This window comes from Acanthisitta chloris, unplaced genomic scaffold, assembly GCF_000695815.1.
Source record: "Acanthisitta chloris isolate BGI_N310 unplaced genomic scaffold, ASM69581v1 scaffold13306, whole genome shotgun sequence".
Classification (NCBI taxonomy): domain Eukaryota; kingdom Metazoa; phylum Chordata; class Aves; order Passeriformes; family Acanthisittidae; genus Acanthisitta; species Acanthisitta chloris.
The window spans coordinates 1-13,945 of NW_008677682.1; the positions used below are offsets into that span (position 1 = coordinate 1).

At 59.4% G+C, this 13,945-nt stretch overlaps 1 protein-coding gene across 1 annotated transcript; it reads left to right on the plus strand.

Moving 5' to 3' along the window:
• Window positions 1–119: 119 nt before the first annotated feature.
• RHOT2 (ras homolog family member T2) lies at window positions 120–11,042 on the plus strand. The gene is made up of 18 exons (XM_009076607.1): window positions 120–173; window positions 1,042–1,123; window positions 1,200–1,243; window positions 2,116–2,169; window positions 2,588–2,640; window positions 3,382–3,490; window positions 3,874–3,975; window positions 4,541–4,639; window positions 5,342–5,450; window positions 5,709–5,829; window positions 6,801–6,885; window positions 7,879–8,024; window positions 8,111–8,211; window positions 8,285–8,415; window positions 8,785–8,865; window positions 9,029–9,151; window positions 9,256–9,458; window positions 10,925–11,042. The coding sequence occupies exons 1-18, from the start codon at window positions 141–143 to the stop codon at window positions 11,040–11,042; spliced, it is 1,794 nt and encodes a 597-aa protein (XP_009074855.1). The 5' UTR covers window positions 120–140.
• The last annotated feature ends 2,903 nt before the right edge of the window (window positions 11,043–13,945 follow it).

Sequence of the window (13,945 nt, forward strand, 5' to 3'; positions counted from 1 at the left end):
GGCTCTGTCCCCCTCCAGGCTCTGTCCTCCCTAGGCTCTGTCCCGCCCAGACCCTGTTTCTCCCAGGCTCACCCGTGCAGGTGCAAATGCCAACACTGTCCGTTTCTTCCCTAGCCCAGGTGGGGAAGACATCCCTGATCATGGCCCTGGTGGGCGAGGAGTTCCCCGAGGAGGTGAGCAGGGAGGGGACGTACGCACACAGCCCCAGGCTGGGTGGGACAGCTCTGTCCCCAGCGGCACAGCCACAGCTGGGGGTGTCCGGGGGTGCTTACAGCCCCTGGGGCTGTGACAGCCACGGGAGCCACCACCAAAGCTTGGCTGGGTCAGGTGAGCTCAGGTCAGAGAGGAGCACACAGAGCTCCCGTGGAGGTGGTTTCCTCAGACCTGTCCCTGCCCTGGGAGGGGTGGAGGTACCTCCTGGGGCTCTCAGTGCTGCTGGGGACTGTGTTGTGTCCACCAGCACAGCAAGCCCTGGGCCAGCCCTGCTCCCCAGATCCAGGCTTGGCACAGAGCCCTGGAAGGTGCCAGGGAATGCCCTGCCCTTCTGTACCCACTGGAGGTGGGTTTAGTGCCTTGAGCCAGGCCAAGAGCAGCCCCCAGCCTGCCTGTGTCCCTGGGAGCCTCCAGCTTGGCACTCCCTGTCCCATCCCAGGAGGGAAATGGGATCAGTCTGTCCAGGCTCATTTTCCCTGTGCCACCAGCTTCTCCCACTGCTCAGCAGCAGCTGGTGCCCTCCATGAAGCTGTGCTGGGCAGCATCACCTCAGGGGGGTCCTGCACCCCTTCCCCTGCTCCCAGCCCAGACAGTCAGCTCAGTGCTGCTCCAGAGAGCCAGGGGATGCCCAAGGCCTCTCTCCAGAGCCACAGGGGCTGCGTGTGAGGGAGGGCTGGGGCTGTTGAGCCACGTGGGACACGCGTGGTCTCTGGTGTGGAGCTCGTCCCACCCTGCACTGGGCAGTGGCTGCGTTGGGATCCGAAGTGCCGTGTCCCCTGTCCCGGGTGCCCGTGGCACGGCTGGCTGGAGGGTGTGCTGGCATTGCAGGTGCCCCCTCGGGCGGAGGAGATCACCATCCCGGCGGATGTCACCCCCGAGAAGGTCCCCACACACATAGTGGACTACTCAGGTAGGGCCCTGCCCCAGCGGACTTCTTCCCTGCCTGGCTGCCCGGGCACGGGGTGATGGCTCCGTTCCCCTTGCAGAGTCGGAGCAGACGGAGGAGGAGCTGCGGGAGGAGATCACCAAGGTGAGCGGGGCTGGCCGGGGGCGGGGCCCTGTCCCCGTTAGCCGCCCGGGGAGGCACAGGCCCTTGGTTATCCGTGGATTAACGCTCTTGGTTTGTTTAGAGGCTTGTTTAATCCTGCTCTGTCTTGTAAGCTTTGTTATGTGCCTGGCCCGGTCCCTCCGGGAGCCTCCGTAAGGAGAGCAGTAGGGGCAGCTCTGCCCAGCGGGAGTGGCAGAGGCTGCAGAGCAGATGATGTGCTCTCACCCTTGGGACGTTCCTCATGGACTCAGAAGAGGGGAGAAGCAGTTGTTGAGCTTGGGCAAGAGCCCCCCTGCTCCCTGCATCAGGTCCCTGTGGCTGCCTGATGAAGTGGTAGCCCAGAGGGGTTAATTTGGGAGCTGGAGCCCAGGGGGTAAGGGCAGGGAGGGATGGGGGTTCCCAGAGCCCTTGGATCAGCCATGGAAGAATCATTGAGTTGTCTGGCTGGGGTGGACCCAGCTGCTCCTTGCCCTGAGATTAACTTCACTCTGTAGAGAAAGAAGATGACTTCTTAATTATAGATCATAAAACTTTCTCTCTTACATGAGCAAAGCTATTAAATCTCTCCTCCTCGGTGGCTAACAGCTCAGGAGGTGAGCACGAGGGTCCTGCTCCCTCCACCCAGACAGCAACTGTATACAGATGCTTTAAACAGCTCCAGGAAATCCTGCCTAAACCCTGTGTGTCCTCGGGATTAGTGCTTAACTCTCTCCTGAAAGCAGCAGTGATCCCTCCTGTCTGCTTCCCACAGAGCCTCGGTGCCAGCGCTGTCTGCTGGGGCAGGGTGGGGGCACCACGGGGGCACCCAGTGCCTGCACGGACACCCCACCACCCCCTGCACTTCTCTCTTGCAGGCCAACGTAGTCTGTATGGTGTATGATGTCACCAAGGAGGTCACCATCGAGAAGGTACTGGGCCCCAGGCGGCTCCACGTGGCCCCACTCCAGCAGCAGTGCCAGGGGGAAGGGATTCCAGCACTGAGGGCGGTGCTGGAGTCATCACCCCTGGAAGTGTTCAAAACACTGGGGTTTCCATGCTGTGCCAGAGGGAAGGGATTCCCAGCACTGGGGTTTTCATGCATGTGCTGATGCCCCCCAGCCCTGTGGGGCTTTTGGGGTCTGAGACCCCTGGAAGCACAGGTCAAGCTGTTGCACATGTTGCTGCCACGGTGGTGGTTGTCCTCACAACAGGCTCATTGCATCCCTGGGTGTGCTCTGCCTGCTGGAATGCTGGGGAGCAGATGGCTGCAGGCCCTGCTGCCTGCCTGAGAGCTGCCTTCCCCCACCCAGGGTGCACTACAGCCCTTTCCCTCTGCTCCCCTTGCAGATTCGCACTAAGTGGATCCCCATGGTGAACGGGGGATTGGAAAAGGGGTCCAGGTACTGTGTGTGGTGTGATCTGTGAGTGCAGAACTGGGGAATTCTGGGGACTGTGGGGTGCCCACCACTCTCACCTCCTCCTGACGGGACAGAGACCAAACCAGAGGCTTTAAAGAAAGGTGACACTAGAGCAAGAGTGGGACAGGAGCTTGTGGGAACACAGGAGTAACCTCCATTTGTGGCTGCCCCTTCCTTGGAAGTGCTCCAGGCCAGACTGGATGGGGCTTGGGGCAACCTGGGCTAGTGGGAGGTGTCCCTGCCCATGGCAGGGGGTGGATAGGATGAGAGGTCCCTTGCAACTCAAACCATTGCATGATTGTGGCTTGTGGCAAGACCACTTGTAGCAGAAGAACATGGAGGCTCTTCTCCTCCCAGATCCAGCAGGGCCCACTGGACAGGGATCTTTCTCCCCCCTTGGCCTCAGCCAGGCGGGGAGAGGATGCTGCCAGGGGAATCTGGGAGCACAGAAGCTGCAATCTGTGTGTGGATCATTTCGGCAGAAGGCTGCTGTGCTGGATTAAAGGCTCCTGAGCATATTGTTGCTGGGTGAAAGCGTAAGCAGGATCAGGCAGTCTGTTTCTCCAGATGCATGCTCCCGGCCGTGGGAGGCAGGAAAGCTGCTTTGGACCTTGTGGAGGGGGCTGTGGGTCTCCCTGCTCTGCCCCATGGGACCACCAGTGGCTGGGGCAGTGCTGGGACTGAGACAAAGGTGACCTCACTTTTGCTCTGTGTCTTTCCTAGGATCCCCATTATTTTAGTGGGAAACAAGTCTGACCTGCAGCTGGGCAGCTCCATGGAGGTCATCCTGCCCATCATGAACCAGTTCTCAGAGATTGAGACCTGTGTGGAGGTGAGGGAGCTGGAGGGTGTCTGCAGAGCCTCCCTGAGGGCTCAGAGTGCTGGTCTGGTTGGAGTCAGGGAGCTCCCTCGTGTTGAGAGGTTGAGAGCCTGAGCTTTGGGCTTTCTGTCCTTCACTGTCTCTGCTCTCTCTAGATCTCTAGCTATCACTGATGTCGGAGCTACACACAGCCCTTGTTGGCTCTGGGGCTGTGGAACAGGCACAGAAAAGCCAGAGCAAAAACCAGGAGGTTTTTCCTGTTGATTTTTCCTTATGATGGACAAACATTGCTCTGTGCTTCGATGTACAACTTGCCTGGCTCAGGGAGCTTGTATCACCCACCTTCTGTCCATCCTCATCAGCTCACAGTGCTGTCTCTTCCTTTGAATCCCCAGTGCTCTGCCAAGAACCTCAAGAACATCTCTGAACTCTTTTACTACGCCCAGAAAGCTGTGCTGCACCCCACAGCCCCCCTCTACGACCCAGAGGAGAAGCAGGTAGGCTCCTGGAGTCTCCTTCCCATCACAGTGCTCTGGTCTGGAGATTTTGGAAGGAAGGTAGAGAGTTTGGGCTGACACAGGCAGGACAAGGGACCTCGTGCTTATTGCAGCTAGCTGAGCATATCCAGGCCAGAGAGATCTGCAAGACCCAAGGTGTGCTGGGGCAGACTGTGTGTTAGCTGTGGTGGGAGAGGTCTGGGAGAAAAATTCCCCATGAACTGACTTTAGATTGGGTATTAGTGAAAAATTCTTCCATGAAAGGTTGGTCAGGCAGTGGCACAGGCTGCCCAGGGCGGTGCTGGAGTCATCACCCCTGGAAGTGTTCAAAAAACACGTGGATGTGGCACCTGGAACATGGTTAGTGATGGCCTTGGCAGCACTGGGGAACAGTTCAGTGATCTTGGAGAGCTTTTCCAACCATAAAGATTCCATGATTCCATCTCTAGGGTGGCTGTGGTGTGGCCTAGCCTGCTCCAGGCAGTGCAGGAAGGGAAGCTTGTGGTGTGGGGTGGCAGGAGGAAGGGCCAGGCTGACACTGGTGCCTGGGGTTGGTCCCTTGCAGCTGAAACCTGCGTGTGCACGAGCGCTGACTCGGATTTTCAACCTCTCCGACCAAGATAACAACCAGATCCTTAGTGATGATGAGCTCAACTACTTTCAGGTAGGCCTGACTGCAGAGCTGAGACATTGCCCAGTCCCTGGAGTTCACTTCGCTCCCCCTCTCCTGGCACAGCCGTCCTGTTCCCGTTCAGTAATGATGTGAATGGCCTGAAGTTGTGTCAGGGGAGGTTTAGGCTGGATATCAGGACAAGGTTCTTCCCCCAGAGGTGTTCGGGCACTGGAACAGGGTTAGGTTGGATATCAGGACAAGGTTCTTCCCCCAGAGGTGTTTGGGCACTGGAACAGCTCACCAGGGCAGTCACAGCCCCAAGCCTGACAGAACTCAGGGAGTGTTTGGCCAATGCTCTCAGGCACAGGGTGGATTGTTGGGGTGTCTGTGCAGGGACAGGAGTTGGACTGGATAATCCTTATGGGTGCCTTCCAACTCTGAATATTCTGTGTTGCACAGCTAAAACACCATAAGATACATCTCTGAGCCCATGGGGTTCCACAGGTCTTCCATCTCCCTAAGCTTGGGCCAAGTTTGCTCTGCCATGAGAAGAGCAGGAGACACTGGAGATGCTGAGAGCCCTGAGTTATTTTGATGCTGAGTTATTTTGATGCTGGTCAAGGTCTGAGGCAGAAGTCCTTGAACTGGGTGGTTTTGAAACCACATCCCTTGCCAGGAGAGGGGCATGCTGGTGAAACAGGGTTGTGCTCTCTTGAGTGTTTTGCTGACTATGACCTTTCTCCTGGGAGGCAGAAGTCCTGCTTTGGAAACCCGCTGGCTCCACAGGCCCTGGAGGATGTGAAGATGGTTGTGTGGAAGAACACAACGGATGGAGTGCAGGACAATGGCCTGACCTTGAATGGTAACAGCACAGGGGCTCCCTGCTCCTTCCCAGCCCGGGGTGGAAGGGCCCATCTTCAGCATGTCCCTAGGGGCCCTGTCCTCGGGCTGAGCCTCCCAGCTCTCATTCCAAGCCTAATTAGTCCCTCATTAAAGCAAGACAGTGCCTGCTGTGGCTGTCCAAGCAGCTTGTTTTCCCAAGGGAAGCCTAGTCCCGAGGAGTGGATCCCTGAGGCTGAGTTGCCCACCCTGTGTCTGAGTCCCCTGATCTCTCCTGCAGGCTTCCTCTTCCTCAACACTCTCTTCATCCAGAGGGGTCGGCACGAGACCACCTGGACCATCCTTCGCCGCTTTGGCTACGACGACGAGCTGGAGCTGACAGATGACTACCTGTACCCACAGTGTGTATCCTGCCTGGAGAGGGGCAGGCAGGGGGTCACGTCCCCCTGGTGCACAGCTCAGCACCTTGGCTGGGTTCCTCCTGCACCCTGGGGGCTGCTGGGGCCATTAGGTCAGGGTTGGGTTCACAGTCCTCACCTTCCCCTGCAGGCAGGAGCTGCCACGTGGGGTTGGTGATGAGCACTGCAGGCCTTGGTGCTGCTGGCTGCACTGTTGCTCTGATTTAGGCAGGAGTGAAATCCCAGGCTTGCCTTGCCATCAGCGAGAGGGTTTTAGAGGCTGCTCTGTCCCTGCCTGAGCGGAGGCAGAACGGCTGTGTCGGAAGCAGTGAGCTGTCAGCACAGCTCATTGTGCAGCTGCTGTCACCTCTCTGCTCCCTGCCACCCTGGAGGTGGATCTGGCAGTAACGGAAGGGTTTGGCTTGGGAGCTGCCTCCTCCTCTCCCCAGACTGCAGGGAGGTGACAGGGACATGCTGGTGGGTGGCACCTCGGGGCACTGCTGTGCCCTGCTGAAGCCCTGGGCACGAGGCAGAGAGCACAGCATCTCCCTGGCTAGGGGATGTGCTGAGGAGAGGCCTCTGCAGGGAGGCTGTGTCAGGAGCAGCCAGGCCTGGGGGCAACCACTGGCCTCGAGCAGGGAGGGAGTGGGGAGCTGTGTGCTCTGGGGGAGATCTGCTCCCACACTGCCCTCTGCTCAGGGCTCACTGGAGTGTCTGAACTGGAAAGTAAGATACGGAAGATACAGGGGAGGTTTAGATTGGATGCTGGGAAAATTTCCTCATTGAAAGAGTGGTCATGCACTGTCACAGCTTCCCAGGGCAGGGGTGGAGTCACCATCCCTTGAGGGATTTAAAGGACATGTTGATGTGACACGTGTGCACATGGTTAAGTGAGGGGCTTAGCAGTTAAGAGTTGGACTCCATGGTCTTGGGGGGTTTTTCCAACCTAAATCATTCCTTAATTCTCCCAACAGGTTCCGCCTCCCCCCTGGCTGCTCCACAGAGCTCAACCACCTGGGATACCAGTTCCTGCAGCGACTCTTTGAGAAGCACGACAAGGTGGGGCTCCTGGGGAAGGTCCTGCACACCTGGGCACAGCTGCCCACCCCTCTACACCACCAGTGAAGGGCTTTGCCACAGCATTCCCACTTCTGGGAGCAGGGAGTAGCCACAGCAAGCTGTAGGTAGTCTGGTAGCTTGTCAGTGGCATGGGCTCGTTGTCACGGGCAGTTTGGGCCCTCAGGGGCTGAGTTAGCATCAGGCTGGTGTGGCCCTTCACGGTGCCTGGCTGCAGCAGGGAGGCAGCACAGCTGCTGGCCTGCAGCCACGGACCAGGCCTGGCATCTGCGCGGCTGCCAGCCCTGTGGAGCACTGCCAGGCCACAGAGAGGGAGAGAAAACAACCCATTTGTGCCACACTTGGGCTCTTTGGAGAGTGGGAGAAGGGGATTTATTGGATCTGCATGCACCTGCTTGGACTAGCTATTCAGATGGTGATGTGCACCTGGGGTACAGCACTCTGTCCACAGGGAATGGCTCAGGGAAATAGCAGCACTGTGTGCCCGGAGCAGCTCTGTATCCACAGGGAATGGTTTGGGGACGACATCCCTGTGTGCCCAGAGCAGCTCTGTGGCCCTGGGGAGTGGCAGCACTGAGTGGACACACATCCCTGTATGCCCAGTTGCCAGCAGATCCCCTTCAGACACACCGTCCTGTGGTGCTGTGGTGACTGATGGCCACACACAAACCTTGGGCTAGTTGCCCTGCAGCATGGCTGGGCCAGCTGGCCCCAGGGAAGGCAGGAGCAGCCCAGGGCTGTGGGGTGAATGTGGACAGGTCCTGCCTGGTTCCAGCTGCAATCCCAAAGCACACTGGCCTGTCTCCTGCAGTGGTGGCAGTCCCTGGGGCACAGGCACTGCACACTCCCAGCTCTGGCCTTGCTGCCATCGATCTGCCATCAACAGCCTCCTGTGTCTGCAGGGGGAGGGAGGTGTGTGCTGTGCCAGGGACCCCCGTGGGCACAGCTGTGTGCTGACTCACCATGTTTTGGCAGGACCAGGATGGAGCCCTCTCGCACACAGAGCTGCAGAACTTCTTCAGCGTGTTCCCCCGCGTGCCCTGGGGCCCAGAGCTCTACCACACGGTATGCACCACTGATACAGGCCTGCTTTCCCTGCATGGATTCCTCTGCCAGTGGACGTAAGCTCAGTCCCTCTCCCCCACCCCTGGGCGCATCACTCAGCCCTTGCCGACCCTGTCACCTTCCTGGTGCTTTCTGTCTCCAGGCTCATGGCTTACCTGGATGTACGGCACTGCCTGGAGTGCTTGGGCTACTTGGGCTACCCCATCCTGTCGGAGCAGGACTCCCAGACACAAGCCCTGACGGGTATGGCCATGCCCTCCCCTCGTGCCCCTCGGCTCCCTCCCGGCCCTCAACCGCCCTCCCTCCCTCCCGACAGTGACCCGGGAGAAGAGGATTGACCTGGAGAAAGGCCAAACGCAGAGAAACGTGTTCCTGTGCAAGGTGCTGGGAGCCAGGGGTGCAGGCAAGTCCACCTTCCTGCAGGCCTTCCTCGGCAGGAGCCTGGCGGTGAGTGGCTGCTCCCTCTCCGCCCCCTCCGGCTCTAGAGCCACCTCCCTGCCAACAGTCAGGCCCCTGTGTGCTGTCTCACACCCCTCTGTGCTGCTGGGTGCTGTGCTTCTGCAGTCCCTAATTCTGACTGAGGCTGTGGGTGTGCTCCCTCCGCCTGTTCCGAGGGTGTACAGAGGCTGTGCCTGTCCTACACTGTCTCCCTGGTGTGACCCCAGTGATGCTGACTGGCCCTGCCTGTTAGGAGCTGCTCCACATCTCATGGCAGGCCCTGGCTGTTAGCCATGGGGGCTCAGAGCAGTGTGAAATGCTGCCCCTCCCCACACATTGCCTTTGTCCCCACTGTCTGATGGGGTTGTTTTGGTGCAGGCCCAGAGGGAGAACCTGGGACAGCCATCCCTCTACACCATCAACACGGTGCAGGTCAATGGCCAGGAGAAGTACCTCATAGTAAGTCTGGGAGAGGAGGGAGTGCCATGTGTGACCTGCAGCAGAGCTGGCTGTGTGCCCCATATCCCCACACCCTGGGCTGGGGCCGAGCTTCCTGTGCTGGTGTGAGGCACAGCTGACCCTGGAACAGGCTGTGCCTCAGCTCCCTTTCCCACTGCCCCAGCTGTGTGAGGTTGGTGCTGACACGACGTTCACGAAGCCGTCGGACGCAGCCTGCGATGTCGCCTGTTTCCTCTATGACCTGAGCGACCCCAAGTCCTTCAGCTACTGTGCCACTGTTTATAAGGTAGCTGGCAGGAGCCCTGGGGGATTTACAAGGGCCCTGGGCAGCCCCACATCTCCCAGAGGTTGGTTGCTTAACGCCTGGCTCTGGTTTCTCCCTGTCTGCAGCAACACTACATGGACAGCCAGATCCCTTGTGTCTTCGTGGCCTCCAAGACAGACCTGCCAGAAGCCAGCCAGCAGCCAGGGCTGTCCCCAGCAGAGTTCTGCTACAAGCACTGCCTCCCTCCTCCCTTCCTCTTCTCCTACCACAGCCAGGGAGCTCCCAGCACTGCTGTCTACACCAAGCTGGCCACCGCCGCCACCTTCCCGTGAGTATCCATCCGTGGAGGGGCTCTGGGAGAGGAGCTGTGTCCACACCACCCTTTGCCACACTGCTTTGGTTTGTCTCCAGCTTTTGGTGCCAGCTAGGGCATGGAGTAGCAGGACAAGTGGGAATGGCTTCATGTTAGGTTGGGTATTGGGGAGGAATTCCTCCCTGTGAGGTGCTGAGGCACTGGCACAGGTTGCCCAGGGAAGCTGTGGCTGCTCCATCCCTGGGAGTGTTCCAGGCCAGGCTGGATGGGGCTTGGAGCAACCTGGGCTAGTGGAAGATGTCCCTGCCCGTGGCAGGGGTGGGATGGGATGAGCTTTAAGGTCACTTCAACCCAAGCCACTCCGTGATTCTGTGATTCTGTAATCTGCTCATACAAGTTAATTGGAACAGAAAGGCCATTTCTCCCCCTAACTGCAGAGGGTGGAGGTTTCTTCTGCCTCCTCTGTGTCTCTGACACATTTATTAGATAGATCCTGCTACGGGAGTGTTTATTTTTGAACCCTAAGATAAAAAATGCTGGAGAGGAGTAGCCAGCTTAGTTTGCCCAGCCCATGGTGGGGTTGGCAGCTCTTTTCTCCCAATGAGATGGATCAGGCTGGAAAAGAGGTCAGTGACGCGAGACCTGTGCTACACAGGCTCCCTCTGGGGAGAAGCGTCCCCCGGAGGGGCAGGGCTGTGCCAGGCTGGCCCTGGGGGGCAGCAGCACGTGGCTGGGTGTGGAATCTCTCTGCTTCAGGGTGGGAAGGGGGAACCCAGGCTGGGCCAAGCCCTGGGGAGAGTGTGTGGGAGCGTTGGAAGGCAGGATGGGATTACTAGTGAGTAGTTTTCCCTCCAGCTTCTTTTCAATAAACAACTTTATTTTTAGAGCTGAGGCTTTTTTTTCCTCCCCCTCTGCAGTATTAAAATTTAAATATTCTTAATATATCGTAGGGTATGTGGTATAAATAAGTAACGGCATAATGGAGGGCTGGGGGTTGGCTCTGCTCCCCCGAGGCAGTGGGCATGAATTATGGATGGCTTCCCTTCCTGGAAAGGAGCACACTGGTGCTGCCCAGCACGTGCTTGGGAAGGGGATGTGTACGCTGGGGCAGCACCTCCGCTGGGGTCACGGCTGTGCCATCCCCCCCAGTCCCTGCCCTCGGGGCTGGGAGGCAGCTTGACCTAGAAAGTCACACACACTACTGTGCTTGTGCTAATTATTTAGGTGTTGCTGTGCTACTTCCAGGCCCGGGGAGGGGACAGCCACATCCATCCCACCAGCCATCCTTTGGCTTGATGGTGATGCTGGGTGACAGGCACTCTGGCTTGCAGGACTGGGAATTCTCTTGGAGCCTCCCCTGCAGCTGGGCTGTATTCCCCAGCACTGTGCTCAGCCCCCAGGGACCCCCCAACCTCCCTGTGTGGGGTGGGAGTGCTGCCATCTCCCTGCCCCTCCCTCACCAGCCTCCTCTCCCCTCACAGGCACCTGAACGCCGTGGAGCTGGGAGCTGCATCCTTCTGGCTCCGGGTGGCCCTGGGGGCCACGGTGACAGCACTCGTGGGCTTCACCCTCTACCGTGTGCTGGCTAAGAACAAATGAGAGCCACTACACCCTGTCCCCCCTGTGGCACCAGCTCCCTGTCCCCAGTGACACCCTGGTCAGAGGCCCTGCCTCAAGCTGGGCCCTGGTAGGAAATGTTCCTCTCCCCCCAGCCTGGATTGCAGGACCAGTGAAAATGGACATCCCAGCACCAGCAGGATAGAGCCCTGGCACTGACCAGCCTCACCCGGGCAGCTCTGCAGCCTCCTGGCCCAGCTGTGGCAGCAAGGCAGGCAGCTCTGCCTCAGCAGCAGCTGGAGGGTCACCCTCGTCTTTTACTCTGTTAAATTTTTTTTAACGGTTGTTTTTAGGCTCAGACGTGAGTGTTTCAGTGTCTGTTGGGCCAGGCACATCCCTTCCCCAGGGGGCTGTGCTGGTGCCCTCAATTCTGGTGGGGGCAATGCTCTGGGAGCTCCAGCAGCAGCTGAGCTGCCCAATGAGCTCATGGCTCCAGCTCCCTGGGGCACATCTCCATCTCCTGTCCCGGTTTTCCTTGGCCAGTGCTGGGAAAAGGCAGTTGCTCTGCCCCTGCCTGGCTGTGTGGCCTCTCCCTTCCCCAGCCTTGCCCTGGCCACCAGTATTTGCAGGGCTCTGGGAGCCCTGGTAAGGGACTGTCCCCAGTATTTCCCTGGCAGTGCCATCTCTCAGCTGGTGCCACACTGTGCCCTGCAGCCCATGTCCTGCTGTCCCCTCCACAGAGCCCTGTCCTGAGCACAAGGCTCTGGCATTGCATCTCCCAGTGCAACTGGAAGCTTCTTCCTCCCCTGTCCCGTGCTCATGCCCAAGCTGGCATCAGCTGTTGGGACTGAGCTCAGCACCACTGCGGGGCCAGAGCCCCACAGTCCCTGTCCCCAGATCCCGAAGGGCAAGGCCAGCACCCGTCCCTGGCTCCTGTCCTCGCAGGGGGAGCCTAGATCAGCCCCTGCCTGAGTGACACCAGCCTGGGCTTCCCCAGCACACTCAGGGTCGGTCTCTGCAGGCAGCTGAGGGAGCAGCTCCGAGGGAACACCTGGAGCTGCTTATTTTGTGTGTTCTGTCTATTTAAACGTTTTGTCGTGGCCTGGAGCCAGTGAGGGGGTGGAGAAGTCACTCGGCAGCGACGGCATCTCCCACAGGGACAGTCCCAGGGAGGTGACCACGTCCTGCCGGTGCCCAGTCCCAGCACTGGCTGCCCAGGGGTCCCTGTCTGTGCCAGAGCTGCTCTGCCGATCAGGCACTGCTCATTGCTGTGGTTCCTGGCGCTGCCAGGGCCGTGTCCCCCGTGTTCCGTGTCGCTGTCCGTGCCCGTCACGCGGCTCTGCCAGCAGGGCCCGAGCCTGGGCACTGTCCCTGCTCCACGTCTGCTGGAGCTGTGATGTTTTAGGTTTGTTCTCTACAACAGAATAAATTTTTACACACCTTTGCTTGCACACCGTGTCCTGTGTCACCTGGGGAGCAGCAGCACCTTGGTACCTGCTATGGGAGCAGGGAGACCCGAGGCCTGGGCTGCCCCGGTCAGGGCGTTACAGGGTTTAGGGCAGGAGCTGATGCCTGGCACATTGGGACAAGGCTGGCACAGGGCTCTTGGGGTTTGAGGACACAGTTCCCTGTGCAACGAGTGCCAGTCTGTGGGGGCAGACTGGGAAGGAGGTGGTGGGTCCCCTTGTCACTCTGGCAGGATCCCATGGGAAGCAGGAGGCTCAGCTCCCCTGGCAGCAGTGGCTCTGTGTACCCATCCCCACCCAGGGCTCCCCTCTGCCCTGCAGCTGCCTTCCCCAGCACCTGCAGCTCCCGGGGCCGTGCTGCCTCCCCTCCCTGCTCCTGTTTTCCCGTGGCAGCTTTTCCCTCAGCTATTTCTGGCTCTGCAGGCTCAGCCATGGGCGCTGGGCACGGGGAATGCGGACACAGTTGGGGAAAAGGCTTTTTCCAGGGTCTCTGCACCAAGTCTGGATGGGGCCAGGCTGCTCCCGGATTCCCTCCGGGCCGTGGGGTGGGAAGAGACCCTTCCCACACGGCAAAGCAGGGGACAGGACTGGTGGGAGCACAGCTGGTGCTGCCACGCAGGGTGGAGGAGGGGATGCCAAGGCAGGCGGGACACGCAGAGCTCCCTGGTGACTCCAAACCAGGCTGGATCCCACGGGAGCAGCAGGCCCACGTGCTGTGCTGTGTATTAATAGCACTGTTATGCCAGAGCCACAGATGCTGTGCTGGGGCAGGCACGGCTGTGGGGCAGGAGACACGCGTGGCAGGGGCGTGGGAGCCCACCCATGGTCACACAGTCCCAGGGAAGGAGCCTGGCAGGGCTGGAGAGCTCCCTGGGCACTCACGGTGGGGCTGAGCCATGGCCTGGGGCAGTGGGGCCACTTGTGGCACACCAGGGGAGCAGGTCTGGCCTGGGTGACACTCCCACAGCACATAAAGGTGCCAGTTCAAGGGACCCAGTGTCAGGCTGCCCCACGAGTGCTGTGCTGGGCAGTGCCAGTGCTGGAGGCACACCAGGATGCTGGTACCACACCAGGATGGAGGCACCATAATGGGATCGGGTACTCATGCCATGCTATACCCACACCAGGATGCAGCTATCCATACTGGGATGCAAGCACTGTATGAGGCTGTGGGTACCAGTACAGGTACCATGCCAGCATATGAGTACCAGTACCAGGATTAAGGTACTTATACCTGGATGCACATACCTGGATGGGATGGAGGTACCTGCACTGGGATGTGGGTACCAGTACTGGGATGTGGGTGCCATGCTGGGATGCAGGTATCATACCAGGGTGTAGTTACTGTACTGGGATGTGGGTACCAGTGCCGGGATGCAGGTACCCATACCGGGATGCACACAGTTGTGGCTGGTTGCCCGTTCCCATATCAGGATGCACACGGCTGCAGCCGGTACCGGTGCCCGTAGCGGGATGCAC